The 15,676-nt window shown below is 40.1% G+C and overlaps 1 protein-coding gene across 4 annotated transcripts in view; it reads right to left on the bottom strand.

Moving 5' to 3' along the window:
• Nucleotides 1-15,305, bottom strand: part of PDE5A (phosphodiesterase 5A) — a 153,719-nt gene extending 138,414 nt beyond the window's left edge. For 2 of the 4 annotated variants that reach the window (XM_077142429.1, XM_077142428.1), the window contains exon 1: nucleotides 15,056-15,305. In XM_077142429.1, coding sequence (XP_076998544.1) covers nucleotides 15,056-15,177 — 122 coding nt within the window. In that variant the 5' untranslated portion in view covers nucleotides 15,178-15,305. Of the gene's footprint in view, nucleotides 1-13,660; nucleotides 13,805-14,525; nucleotides 14,664-15,055 lie in introns of those variants that run through there. The other 2 variants (XM_077142431.1, XM_077142430.1) reach the window with 2 other exon arrangements.
• Between the last annotated feature and the right edge of the window lie 371 nt (nucleotides 15,306-15,676).

Here is a 15,676-nt window from a genome sequence, read left to right as displayed (position 1 = left end):
CCCATTTTAATTACATTCATATTAAGTGCTGTTTTATTTCCTGGAATCAATTATTCCCAAAGGCAGAGCTCCCTGGGATGTGGAGGCACCATGCCAGCCATGAGTACAGGAACACTAACCCCATACAAGGGCCCTCTTTCGGTCTCGGGGGGCCCCACACCCTCACAAATCCTTAAGTGACATCTCTCCCCAAACTTTAAGTCTGTATTGTGCAATGAAAGTAAGTTATACAGTCACTGAATTTTAGCTATTATATGAAGTAGTATAAAAGGACACATACGAATGAAGATGGAAAGAAGGATGACTGTGAACATGACAGATACAAGGATTAAAATGGTCAGATGAGAGTCAAGAAACTCGGGTGGTCGTTCTGACTGGGCAAATTATTTCTATGACCAAGAATAGGATCTTTATTTTCCCTTCTCCTCCTTGATTCTAGGGGATTTTGAAAATTACTCATGCTAGTGATCCTGTAAAAGCACCACTTTTATTTAGACCTGGTGAGATAGGCACTAACTTTCTAAATTATGAAACAGAACTAAATGGCTGAACCAAAGCCATTCTCCTATTTGGTGGCAAAACCAAGAATCAAATCCGAATTCCCTACTCCAGTCTTACGGTCCGTAAGAATATAAAAGTTCCCAGTACAGCAATGCTTGCCACATAGAAAGCACCCACTAACTACTAGCTCAATCTGAAAGAATCAAAATCAAATTTAAGCATATCTTGCCTGCCATGCCAGAGACCTTGGTTCAATTTTCGGTGCCTGCCCATGCAGAAAAATAGATAAATAAAAACACAGAATAAGATCTCCTACAACACATTCTCTAACTTAATTCTTTACATTGAGATCACAATAGGATAGCAGAGTAGACTACTGAGGTAAAAACAGTATCTCAAAGAACAAAGACTCCTAAGGATAAGCATCTTAAAAAAAAATCTAATCAAATCCCATCATGTCTATGTTTTTCTGGAAATAGGTCATGTTTTGTAAAAGACGTATAATCAATGTATTCCAGAGAAAAGTCATTCTTAGGGTAGGTAGATTTAGCAAATAAAAGAACAGGATGCCCAGCTAAAACTGAATTTCAGATAAACAGTGGATAATTTTTTTGATGTAAGTAATATCTGCAATTCAAATTTAGCTGGGTGTTTTGTACTTTATCTGGCCATCTAATTCGATAATCTGTTTTTCCTAATAGAAACTGGCTGTGGAGAGACAACAATGAAAAGGTCGGCCCTACGCAGCATATTAATGAGTTTCAGACTATCAAATCACTAATACTAATTTTAGCATTGACAGAGCACATAGGATTATCATACTGTGATCCTGTGTTTGATAACCAAACCTTCTGAATGCTCTTAGATCAGTCATTAGTGGTAAAATTAGAGCATAAAATTCTTCCTTAAATTGTTATGTTATCTGGCACTCAAAACCACACCATATACTTCATAGGGGAAACTAAACTACAATCTACTTATTGTTAAGAACTCTTGAGGGTGCATGGGTGGTTTAGTGGTAGAATGCTCGCTATCCTCAGGAGACCTGAGCTCGATTCCTGGACCCTGCACCCCATCTCACCTCTACCCAAAAAAAAACTCTTGGAACTTCACAAAGCATCAGAAGGCTGTGCTGTTCAGCCATGAGTCCTGGGTTCTAATCTTAACACTTGCCACCAATGGGGTAAATGCTACTACCAGTTGTGACCTCTTTCTGAAGTGTAACATGTACCTGCCTTCAGCAGGGTATAAATTCAAGAATACCACACTGGCACCCAGGAGATAATTCCAGCAATAACACCAGACAGATAGGCCATTAAAACCTCCACAACTGCTCACATTTATCTGCAGGCCAGGAAGTAGTCATTTGTTCCCTCAATTTACTTAACTTCTTTTTGCCCCTTAGCTCCCTCATATTTAAACAAGAGTTAAAAAGCCCCTTAGATCTCCACTAACCTCACAGCGCTGATGAAATGAGTCAAATTAGAAAATGCATGTGAAAGCATTTCAAAATCTCTTTTATAAATGAATGGTTTTGCTATCTCCAATACTCTGAGTATTCTTACAGAGGCAAAGGGTCTGGGTAAGAAGCCATAGAGTTCAGCCAAGAGAATCTGAGAAAGGATAAAGAAAAAAGACTGTTTCTGGCAGTACAAGCCCACAGACAGAGTGGTCTGGAAATAGGCTTTGGGTATGCACTTTAAACACTCAAAGTCCTTGGCCAAAGTGAATACTTCGGAATGCCCTCCTTTATAGAACTTCACTTAGTCTTCCAGAAGAGAAGAGTTTAAATTGTGTCGTAGCCATCTGAACAAAAAGGATACCAGTTCCACAGAGGTACTTGCACCATTTGCTACAAGCACTAATAATTCAGATTCTCTCCACCTTCGTTTGCGAGCATGCTCTTGCTGACTGCACAGCAAACCTGGGAGCAGTGAGAAAGCAGAGAGGCCCTCTTGAAGTCTTTCAGCTGAATTAACTTTTACAAGGCTATTAACGACAGACAAGAGGCCCTAGACACTTGAAATAAAGCCATGACCAAGGGAAATGCAATGAAAATTGGTGCCAAGAATTTATAACTGATGACAACATCCTGATGTTAAACAGTCCAACCACCTCATTCCCTCTCGTCTCAGGAAGATCTGGTTTATCTTCATCTAGTCACTTATTTTCTACCTTTTTATTCACAAAAACGTTTCTTGCCTCATGGAGTTGTACTATATACATTTTTTTAATGGATAAATTAAATGTAGTTATTTTTTAAAGCTTACAGTGTGCCTTAAAATAACTGGATAAACCCTCCACTGTAGCAAAACCAATGATGGGAGTTATTACTCTCAGATAACACTAATGCAAATAACATCTGTACTTACAAACTTGTGTGTACCACAGCTGATGCTTAAGGTTCACTCAACTATGTTTTCCCACTCAAACCCACTAAAGAACCCAAAAGACTGGCATTAATTAGAATGTAGGAAATAAAGCCAAATAGAAGTTGCAAAAAACTTACCACAAGTTATCATAAATGTGACTTAAATTTTAAATCTCCTATCTTTTTAAACAATGAAATCTATCAGAAGTTTCATCTTAATTTTCTGCCTTAGAGAACACTTTTCCAGTTCAGACTGCTCATGCAATGATGATCGATGATAAAAAAGTGCCATAAAGAATAATGTTTAACACATTTTTTATTTCATGAGGCTTCTTTACAGCACTAACAGTACTGTACCCTTCAAGATGATGTTACAATGGAAGTGGCCGGCCCAGCAAAACTAAAGGAGTCATACATTCAAAGGCCACTCAAAGGCCCAGTTTGAGCATCTGCTGCAGGAAAAGGCTGGGTCTGACATTTCTACTGCTGGACATTTTGGGCCTTTAGTAATATACAGTGGAGAGAGGGGTGGATGAATAAAGTCATTCATGAATAGCAGAAAGATCAAAGGAATTCTGGGGGGAGGAACGAAATGAAACGAATAAAATGAAATGCTACTACACATTTCATTTTATATATCCCACTTGCTCACATTTTTTAAAACTAGTTGAAAAGTGTACCATTTTAAAAAGGACAAACAGACTTAATTATGTTGATGATTAAATTAAAAGGTGTCAAGATAGTGATACCTCTTTTTATGGCTATTTAGATAGCTTTATTTTCGCATATTGGGTGAATGTCATTTCATATTCTCTATAGCTTGTATACATTGATTAGTAATATCCACTGAATATTAGGAACATTCATTGTATGGCTCATACTGAGTAAAGAATCACCATTCCAATTCTCATTTCACTAAAGATTAGTTTAACAATTCTATCACAGGAAAAACTACAATTTATAGTTTATGTTCTAGGATTTTCCACTAATCTTACAAGTTACAGATTCTTCCAAATGCCTACTGTCTAGAAGTTAAACAGGACATGCAAAACTCATTGACAGGACAGAGAGATGCAAGCTCTCCCACAGCTTCCAAATATGATTAGTAAGTGGTACACACACACACACACACACACACACACACACACACACACACACCTGTGTCTATAAGGGGCTCCATGCAGCAATAATTTTATTTTCAACCAAAGCTGGACTGCTCATTAATCTTATAAAATGAACCTTGAAAAAGACAGAAATGCTTTTAAATACATATTTAATACTTCAAATGCCTTGAAAGGGAAAAAATAATTAAAATATATATTGTCTAGGTTTTAAAAAAAATTCTTGGCATCTAGAAAAGGAAAAAGCAAAATTTACACAGCAAAGTAAAATTTCAATATTAATGTAATAACCTTCATGAGCCAAAAATATAATTAGATGAAATATACATATAGAGAAACTGATTTAATGTGTTTTGTACTCTTGCCTAAAATAATGTATCAAAGTACAAAAACTCTTTGAAAATATACTATATTAGGGTATTTATACTCTAATATTAAAAATATAGATACTTGCAATGGCCAAGTATCTAAATTTTCAGTCACCCTATTTTAAAAATGTCATTTGAGATTTCCCACTTTCTATACTTTAAAAATATATATGGAAACTAACCCCACTTGGGCAAGGTCTCCAAGCAGATCATTAAGTACTGTGCTTGTACAAAACTTCCAACATTTAAGAGAGCCTAGGAGAAATTTCCACATCTTCCTGAGTTAGATTCCCCATGACACTGAGTCTAGAAGCCTTTGCTTTGTTTTCATTAATGCTGGCACCAAACTCCAGTACAGCAGGGTGAGGAAGGGACTTGTATGTAACAGACCTAGGCTTCAACCCCACAACTAGTTCTTTCAAAGACATCACCTTAGGTACATTAACTCTCTCTTCAAAACAGAGAAAATGGCATTTACTTCAAAGGATTCTTAAGAAACATAAAAGAATTAATGAATAAAGTGATAGCATCGTGCCTAGAACATAGCACATGATGGTTATTGTTTTTCGGTTTTAAAGAACATTAAATGGAGTATATTTCAAACTGATTAACTTTTTTCAGTAAAAACAAAGAGAATTCATTCAATGAGCCTCCATTAACAATTAGATGTTAACCAGTGCTTTTTTTAAAGCCCCTAATCTAAAAGCATTAGCTTCTCTACAGAAATACTTCCCGTAAAAAAAAAAAAAAAAGAAAAAAAACGGATCGCTTTAGTATGTTTTCTCAAATAGAAAGTGAAAAGCCACGGACTCTCTAACAACTACACTTAACTATGTCATAATTTTCTGATTTCTACATAAACACCAGACACTGAACATTTAATTGAGTAAAATATACTCAAGAATGTAAATTATTTTTCAGTTACTAATTAGAAATTAATTTCTTTCAGAAATAAGTTACAGATTAGGAGAACTTAATTTTTTCAAATAATCAAAGATCTAATAAAGCTTCTTGAAATAAATGTGAGATAACACACTCACCATGAGGAAAGCCTTAATATTTCACAATAACCATCGTGCTAAACGGGAGCATGACTTTAATTCATGACAAAACAATATTTTAACACTGCTTCAGGGGATGTGGAGATGAAAGTTGGTCCACTGAAATTCTCAACCAAGGGGGGCTGATTTGCAGAAATTCCAATAGTGGGTTGATGCTACAGCAGGGCCTCAAGGATGGAAACACAGCAAGTCCCATAAGTCATAACTTTTGGGGAGATTCAGAGGGTGCCTCACGCAAAGCAGAATGAAGGCTGGAGGCTCTGAACGATCCATAAAACACAATGCATATGCATGTTTATAATCTACTACAAAAATGTGATTTTTTCCCCTTTCTTTTCAGTGCTTATTTCATCAGTGCTTATTTCATCAGTTACGTGCATTAATCACCAGTACTCTAATTATAAAGAGTGTACTGAATTTCCTGTGTGGAAATGGATGGAAAACTTTTGTATGGAAACCTGCTAAAATTATCTGTAGGAAAAACACAAAAATAACTCACATGAAAAATGTTAGATATTTTTCCAAGTCTTCGATCCTTACTATTACACAGTTTTTGTTATAAAAGTGACCTGGATCCACTGCTCATACTTGGAAACATACTTAAGGAACAAAACCATTCCATCTGAGATACTGATACTCTGCTCTTCAGCTGAACATCAAGGACTCTTAGAGCTAAAACAGATCTGTAACTCATTTCTCTCCACTTCGAATGCATACCTACTCCCAACCCCCATTTGAGAGCTGAGGTTTTACTAACTTGGGCCAGTCATGAAGTTAGTAACAAGACTGAGAACAGGATCCAGGGTCTGGACTCCCATCACCACTCCCTCTCCAATTTGTTACACAATTCCACAAACAGTTCTGTTCAAACCATTAATATAGTTGACCTAGAAAGTGGGAATGACACCAAGTCTATAAGTTCACTACTCTGGTGTTCAAATTCTCACTGAGCAGACAAAGTTTGGGACATACTTAAAGCACTGAAAGGAAAGTATTCTCAAGGAAAAATAGTAAAACAAGGAAAATCACTACCAAAAGGTAAGAGGAAAGAAAACAGAAATAGATTTTGAACAGTTTCAAGCAGTGGTTCCCAACCAAGCAATGGTGCCACCTCTGGTATGAGTGTATCTGCTGCCACAATTTCAGGGTTGCTCCTGGTGTCTAGTGTTTAATACCAGAGACTCTGTTAAAGCACAGAAGTGTCCCCAGCAAATGCCAGCAGCATCCTCACTTGAAAAGCATTGGTTTAGATGAATAAATGATTAACAGACCCATAACATAGTATCGCGTGCCTTCCAAAAATCTCTACTCTGATGTTACAGTTGGGTCTGGCATGGTAAGCAAATGAATGTTTGCCTAAAGTTATTTAGTGCTTCCAAGCTTTCTCCAGCTTTGAAAATATCTGAGAAGCTTCCTGGGACCAAATATAAATAGAACGCAGAATTGCTTCATAGGGGTTTACATTCAAATCTGACCAAGAGTTGGAAGGTGGACATAATGTTTCGTAATTTTTCCATGCATTCACAATCATGTGGTAGGAAAGAAAGGAAAACCTACAACATCTGAAAGAAATCATAATAACATACTCTATGCAGTAAATACGTAAATTGACTTGCTTTGCACCTTAAATATGGGAGAGAATGGACTAGAAAGGCATTTCTCAATCCCAGGTCTGAGAGCCCCCAGAGTCCAAAACAAGTATGTTTCGAAGATCTGTATATTTCCTATGAAAATGTTTTAATTTTGTGTTTTCAGACAAATGATAATTAAAATAAAACAAAGAAAAGATAAAGAAATATGCTTTGGCTTATCTAGATGACACCCTTATACCAGGTACAGTTCTGCAAAATCTTAGGGCTCAGGTTTATATGTGTGTTCAGGATCACATTGCAACAGTGAATTCATCCCAATAATTCTGGGACGAATACAAAAAAAAAAAAAGAGAGGTAGATTTAATATGCAAATAATGCTTTCACATCAAGATAAAAAACAAAAACAAAACAAAGCTGGCATGCTGTGCTGTAGGAATAAAAGTTCAATGATTGTTCAGAAAGACCCAGGGGAGAAGCGAGTCCCCACAGCTGTAGCAAAGGCTAGCTGACCTCACAGATCCTTCCTCAGGCTGTGAGGGCCCTATTTACCGTGGGAGAAGTGATTTCATGAATGCTGTGAATTTGCATTTGGCTGGGGTTTCATCATTTTGTTCATAACTAACTTGTACATTTATGTTGCTCTTACAGTTGAATAAATGCTGTTACGAGTGATTTATACTTGCTTTTAAATATTCCACGTTTAAATAATACTAAAATAAAAGATGTCAAGGGTGGGTGTGGGAGATGCCTGAATATCTAGGTCTGTCGACATTGCTTTCTTTTGGGAACTGTCACTTTTCATGCTGTGGACTACCCATCCAAAAGAGTATGTAACAATCCCACTCTCCTGGGCACTCTCACGTGTGGAGCCGCACGTGACCCAAGCAAGGCCTGAGAAATCTGGGGAGGTCTGATATGGAGAAGAAGTACCCCTCAAGCACCAGAACTTTAAGAGATACATAAACTGGTCAAGCAGAAACTTTTTCAGCACCTGAGGAAAGCTTGTAGAAAAATAAAGGCAACAGAGAGCAAGACCAAAAGGTAGATGATGGGCAGAGAATACTGATGGGATCACTTTATCAGCTGAATCCACAGCCAAACCAATCCCCAGGCACTTCCATGATGTGAGTCAATTCCCAAAGAGTTTGAGTAGCATTTTTCTCACTTGTGACCAAAAACTTTCTAATATCCTGGAGATCAACATGAGTGTCTCTTTAATAAGGATACATTATTTAAATTTGAGAAACACTGGATTATATAGTCCCCTCTAATTCTAAAACTCAGTATATATATATATATACACGTATGTGTGATCAGGATGTTAACTTTTTTTATATCCTCAGCGTTGCCATTTAATAGAATAGACAGTTAATAAATGATCATTCTTATTTTTTATAATTGTATTAGAAATATGAAATAAAACGGGGATTTTTCTCCCAAGCTGACATGTCAATAAATAGGTTAGTCAGTTTCTCCCAAAGAATAAAAAGGGTAACAATGACGCCCTTTAAAATACATGGACACTACAAACTAAAAAACAGAAGTATATACCTTTAAAGGCCTTTTAAAAGCTGTTTAGAATATTTATCATTTTGATAAATATTATCATTTTGATAAATATTATGAACTTAATACTCAATTTATTCTACTTGTCTTAAACATTTGGTTGGCAATAAATAGATATTCCTACCATTCAAGAAAATGAATAAAGTACTTACGGCATAAAAACGATATTATTCAAAGATGTGGCCTCAGTCTTTCTCAGCCCAACTCTTTAAGTGAAATCACTGCCCTCCCCCCCATGTGGGACATGACATTCAGGGTTGAAAGTCTTCCTGGTTACGTGGGAGAGGATTCCCAGGGATGAATCCAGACCTGGCACCATGGGATCAACAATTACATCCTGACCAAAAGGGGGAAAAGAAGTGTAATTAATAAAGTATCAGTGGCAGAGAGAGTTCAAATAGAGTCGAGAGGCTACTCTGGAGGTTGCTCTTATGAAAGCTTCAGGTAGACTTCACTACCTATCATAACCTGCCAACCCCCAACCAGGAACCTTCCAGCCAATCCTAAAGAACACCTAGGGCAATATATAAGATTGCACAAGGGTTCCATGCACTAAAGTAATTTTCCAGAAACCTACCACCTCCAGATGGTCCCTGGTCCAGATAAGGCCTGAAACCTAGAAGGTCCAGTCCCTCCAGAACATCAGATAGTTCCATCTTCCTACCCCATATAAGTGACGACCCTTCCAATATGAAAATTTAGAACTGGCATAGCCCAAACACTCCTAAAGAGAGTGATGGAAAGATCAAAGGTGATGGTGGAGTTATACAGAGAAGATAGGTTTTAACAAATGATTGTGATTGCTAAATCATTAAATTGATATCTTTTAGTCTCAGTATCTTAGAGCATCTAGAAGTAAAAACCTAAAATTATGAAATTGTAACCCACATGAAAGTCTGAAATATGTTCTACAACTAATTGTGGTGCTGTGCTTTGAAATTTATAACTTTTTTGTATATATGTTATTGTTCACAAAAAAAGAAGGAAAAAAGTCGACTGTGATGATAAAAAAATATTTAAGTCCTCTAGCCTCCTATGTTTTGGAGCAGCTAGAAGGAAACATGTGAGAGGATCAATTGTATGGTAGCCCATGACAAACTCTGGGATCTGTCCTGTAAATACTTGTTGAAGAGTGCTTTGAAAAATTTGCTTCGTATATATGTTATACTATACAATAAACAAATTTTTTTTAAATAAAGCAATTCTGGAATATACACACACAAAAAAATGACATTATTCAAAATAAAATGAGAATACTAAGCAAATAAGATTACAGAGCAAAATATCAAATGAATGACTCACATGGAGAAATTTTCTTCAATTTTTATTTCTAGGAATAGAACTTGCAGGCGCTTTTTACTGAGATCCTGATATAACAGATATTTTTAAGGCCGTATCAGTTGTAACACTGGTCAACTCAATCTACATTTTTGCCTCTAAACTAATTTCACAGGAAGTCCTGCAAAGACAATAGTTAGTCTGCATCCTAAATTCAGAAACTAGTCATTTTTCAACCTTCCATTATTAATCAATCCAGTGACTTATTAAATAGTCCTTTTTATTAGCAAGGTATTTTATTCTACAATCAGTTCTGAGAATAAAAAGCAAATATAACAGCACAACTATAGGTTTAATAAATTATTAGGTCGAAAAATGTTCTATTGGGAAAAACTAATGAATACCAAGAGGTTCTGCTTAACCTTTCAATTACAGGAGAAATCTTTCCTAAGCATTATTAAAACCCACGGGGAAGTTTAAGCAAAGTCCTAAGTTACTCTGTGCTTTCTATCTAGAGGTAGGAAAGCTTCTCAGTAAGTCACCCTCTCTGTAATCAGATAAAGGTCAAGGTATGGGCTTTACCTATCCAACTTGAAAAAAGTTTCAAATATTATAAAAGAAAAGATTTCAAAGAATAGTCAAATCATCTGTTCAGGTGGAATTATTTAAAAGGAAGTGTACAGCATAACCAAAATGCTAAAATATTGCTACCTTAGGATGCTAAGGATATAATCTTGTGAAAAAACTGGCAATTTCAGATCACAAATAGGGAAAAAAAACCTCAACTACCAAATTATACTATAAGGCTATTTGAATTTAGTGCCCTGGTAAGCAAATCAATGTAGTTTAACATCCATCTATGAGTAACTGCCACTGCATTAATTTCACCACATCTTTCTGAGACATGACCATGTATTTCAGGTCCTAAGTGGTTCTGAATTAAAAACTTTGAGACCTAGCAGGGCAATAAGATGCATCATTTCAGAGGCTCCTATAGATTTCTCCAAGTGGGAAAAATTTAATCAGTGCAAATTCTTCAAGGGCACTAAAAACAGACAGTTGAAGAGCTGACTAGTCTCTGATTTTAAACAATGCAAGAAAAAAGGCCACTATTACACCAGAATTCCCATCAAAAAAACAGTATAAGTAATATGTAGGTCAGATTTGGTCAGTGCCCAAAGGGTTTTATTATCTTCAACACTAAAAACTTGAGCCTAAAAAATAAATAAATAAATAAATTGTGGAAATTTTTATATATTTCTATTTAATATTAAAAACAAACTTTAAGCGTGGATAGCCAATACTTATAACCACTGTCTGATTTTAATATAAATGTCTTGCAAATAAAAACATCAAATCTTTCAGAAATGAGAAAAAGAAAGAAAACAGGAAAAGGAAATAATCTCAAACATAGGACCTGGAATCTCAAGGAATAAAGCATAGCTTTGCAGTGTCAAACAAAAAGTCTATCACAGAAAACTACGTGGGAATGCAAAACTTCTGTTTCTGGACTTTGATCTAAGCAGTAATAAAATCATGTCTCCATATTAGTGTCTCCGATTTCCTGTATATGCCATATGTTCTCAAGCTTTTCCCTGTTCCAAAACAAAACAAAGTCAACCATGTCATCCTACAATACTAAATGACTTAAACATCACACATACTCACAGAGCTGATTAGTAACTAACGAGAGGTAACATTATTCTAATTTGCTGTCAAGAATGACAACAGCTGTTCAGTGGCATTAGCACTAGGAAACCCCCAATTAACAGAGCATCTCAGGTCTGTATGACTGCAATTGTCTACAGTATGAGGGTGTGAGTTTTCCAGATTTGTGGTTAACTAGCCTCATGTTAATTTTTATGCCAATAGATTACATTATGAATTCTTCAACTGATACACCTTCAATATGGCACAAACAGTTGTGATTACTAAAGGCTATCTTTTCTCTGGGCTCCACACTACAGCATTTAATGGGGTGCTTAGCTCTGCATCTGAAGTTATAGGAGACAGTCAACCAACAGCATAACTGCTTTCAAGACTGCCAAAATTTACAGGTGTTCAAATGAGAATTTAGGAATGCCAGAACTTCAACGACTGCCACTGAGTGCAGATCACTTCAGTCTTCTAGAAAAGCATGTGCTGAACATCAAACGAAAATAAGGAAATCAAATAATGTATAAATTTTAGTTCCATCAGCAAGTCTGTTTACTGGTACAGAAGAACAATCTGAGTGAACCTAAATTTATCTTGAATCTTAAAACATGCCAAATGTCCCTACAGACTACCATTCCATGATTTCCCGAATCACATATAGTATTCATTTCACATTTACAAAAAGGGAGAAAAGCAAAGTAGCAAGAACCTATATAGGTGGCGGAGGGGGGGGGGGGAACCCTTAGTTGTATAGTTAAAAGTACACAATAAGCTTTTACTACAATCATGGGATTTTTATAATTAACAAATGTCCAACCTATCATTCTTACTCTCTCCAGCTAATATTTCCAAATAGAAGCCCACGATGGAATACACATTTTCATGAAGAACCTCTGCTACACTACACGCAAGATCTTAGATTATATTCCTGACTTTGAAAACTTTCAACTTTCAGCAATTTATATCTTTACATAACTCCTGAAAGTTAGGACCTGTACTGCTCGTACATATTCCGCTTTCATTTTCCAATTTAGTCTCAACATAAACTCTTTTCTTAAGACATTATATATACACATATATCATAAAAAGGTCCAGTTTATTGTTAACATCAACTATAATATAAAAACCCTAACTGGAATAAAAAAAATTTATGGAGTCTCAGGTGATCTAAATTTTACACAACAGCCCTGTAATTTTGAAAAATAGTACTTTTAACGTCCACTACATAGAAGAAAAAGGCAAAAAAATATAACAACTAAATTTCAATTTATTTTCCAAGACAACGTCACTAAACTTTAAAAGCTCTGGCAGGCTCTGAAAACGAAGCACTTTCATTTATAACCAGTCAAAAACTACCACCAAACACCACCCCAGGTTCACATCTTTGAAGGAAGAGGGCAGAAAAAAGAAAAGGGAATGTATGCTGTAGTATTAACCAAATAACTTTTTCTTTTAAACTGTTAACAACCTGCCTAAAAAACACTTTCAAAGAACACCTCCCTAAAAAAATCATCCCAGTGATCCCCGATCCTCATTATATGCGCTAGAATTTGATGACTGCAGAAGGGTGGCAGTGTGCAAGGGCGAAAGGAAACTGGTGACAGATGGCCTCAGACTAGCAGGTGACCCCATGAAAACTATCGGCCCATAGCAATCGATTAATTCCAGACTTAGATGCCCTTAGTGCCTCATCCCAAATTCGGAGAAAAGTGCCCTTTGAAAAGAAACCACCTTACTTTCACGGTTATCCACTAAATATATTCTTTGGCTGCTCCTAATTTAGGATTTTGAAAGAAGGTCAAAGCTGGAAAAAGGGGTTAAAAAAAGAAGGGCGGGATATTAAACCGGAAAGATAAGGCTTGTCTGTCTAGGAGCCTACGTGTATGTCAAAAAAAAAAAAACCCGGAAAGTGCTCAAACGGACACCAACTTTCAACATCTGTTAGGAGATTCAAGGTTAAAAATAATAGCCCCACCTAAGACCCCAAAGTCATACATCTGCAAGAGAGTAAGGGAAGACAAAAATGCCTTACAGTCCTTTTTCATCGAGGTACTTTCGCGAGCGTGAGCAGCGCGCCACCACCCTGCGCTAGGTCCCCACCGCGCCCCCCGAAAAAGAGGGGAAGAGGGCATGTCGGAGCAGGTACCTGGTTTTGTCTCCAAAGGGCAACATAGTAAACTTGGAAAGTTCCAGATGCAGACCAAGCGGCCTCGGTCAACCCGGAGCTCCACGAGGCTCCAGGCGCGACCCGGTGCCCAGGTGAGGTCAACGACTCGGAGACGGCTCCGCTCAGGCCCCCGCCGCGCGCCGCCCGCTAGACCAGCGCTGCGCCGCCCTCTGGCGGGGAGCGCCCCGCAAGGCCACGGCCCGGCGCCGGCTAGTGGGAGCCCCGCGCCGAGTCCCGGGCGGCTCCTCCACCATCACCGGCCGGCCAGCGTCTCCCTCCCGGCCTCTGTGGCCAGCATCCAGCATCGGCTGCCAAACGGCCGCCGCTGGGAACCGCCGTCGGCGGGGCTCGACCCCTTCTCCAAAGGGGTGCGTCCACGTGTCAGCCCGAGTCCCCGCGCCAGGAGCCTGCGGGAGCTCCGGCAACGCACGAACTCATCAGGCTTCTGGGGACCAGCTCGCCACGCACGCTCCGCTCCTCCCTTCTAGTCCCTCTGTTCCAGCCTCAATCCCTCCCAACCCTCCAGCAAGCGTTTCCCACGCGCGCGCGGACCCTGCGCAGCCGCCTCGGAAAGGGCAGACGCCCTCCTCCCCGCCCTCCCCAGCAGCCTCCCCCACGCTTGGCTCGGGACCAGGGAGAGCTGGCCTTTGGGTGGGCGCCGGCCCCGCGGGACCAGTAAGCTCTCGGGGTCGGCTCCCAGCCGCGCCTCCTCCGCGCCATTGTGTGCGCGCCAGGAACCCCGGGGCCCAGCTCCCCCCTTTCAGCGGCGTCGCATTGGGCAAAAGTTCCCGTAAAGGAGGAGAGCGCCAAACGACTGGAAGGGGCAAAAGGCGACCGCACTCACTCTGGGCAGGTTCCGGCATGGCACTGCCTTTGGACTTCGTCGTGGTCCCGACCCGACCCCGGCTTCCCCGCCCCGCCAGGGCCCGGGCAAGGGGAACGGGGAGGAGCAGAGCCTCTAGGACCGAGTTTGAACTGCTGCTTCCGGAGCGGCAGGGAAGGGGCTCAAATACGCTTCTGCTTTCGCTAAAAGAATTGAGGGGGACCAGGAAACAAGAGGGGCTTGAATAAGGCGGTGAGCGCGGATGTTTGCAAATAATCTTGCTCCGAGGGAATAGCTGGGTGGGCAGAGGTTGGGGGGGGGGCATAAATTTTTTTGTAGTTGAACTTTGTGAGCACCTTCTATCGAATCCTACTGTGGTCGGTTTAAAGTCGAGTTATCTATCCATAATAGGACTAAGGCCCTACTTCGAAATAAAAGAGCTAGGGAAAGGGAATTGTTTAATGATGGGTAAAAAGAAAATTCAGTGGCGGATGGGGATTATTCTCAGTTCGATCAACCCCAGCAGGATCTCCCATGGGTACAGTTCTTACCTGGTGGCTTTCCTAACAAAGTAAGAGAAGGTAAAGTCCTGGTGATCGTCCAGCCATGCTTCCACCGAGTCCTGGTCCGGCTGCAGCCGCGGCTGCCTGGGGCTAGGGCCGCCCCGTTCCATGGTCGGCGCAGCGCAACTGGACAGTTCGTTGGGGATCCTTTTCCACCCCAGTTGGGGTCCCTCCCTCGGAGGAGCGGTGCTCTGCCTGGAGACACTCCCCCTTTCTCTGCACTAGCCCGCCAGCTTTCCGCGAGATTGCCCGGCGCTCGACCCGCCCTTGGCGCTGTGCAGGGCTCCCAGGTGGGGCGGGCGGAGCCGGGCGTTGCCTTCCCGCGCTCTCGCGGGTCGGCCCCGGCAAGCTGTAGTGGGCTCTAGAAGGGTCAAGAATTCGCTGGTCCCGTGGCGGCCGCAATGGCCACCAGCAAGCTCTCCAGTAGCGAAGCGGACCCGGTAGAAGGAGGCCTCGCTGCCGCTGGGGAGCGCTAGGAGCCGCGTCCGCGCCTGGGGAGCGCGCAAAGGTGACTCTGGGTGGGTGTGTGCGCAGGTCCCTCCCCAGGACGCGGAAAGTCGTGTTGTGGGAGACCCCTCCCCAGCCAAGAAGGAGAGGGCGGGGACCATT

Source organism: Tamandua tetradactyla, chromosome 24 (genome assembly GCF_023851605.1).
Source record: "Tamandua tetradactyla isolate mTamTet1 chromosome 24, mTamTet1.pri, whole genome shotgun sequence".
Lineage (NCBI taxonomy): Eukaryota > Metazoa > Chordata > Mammalia > Pilosa > Myrmecophagidae > Tamandua > Tamandua tetradactyla.
This window is presented reverse-complemented; position numbering and strand designations above follow the sequence as displayed.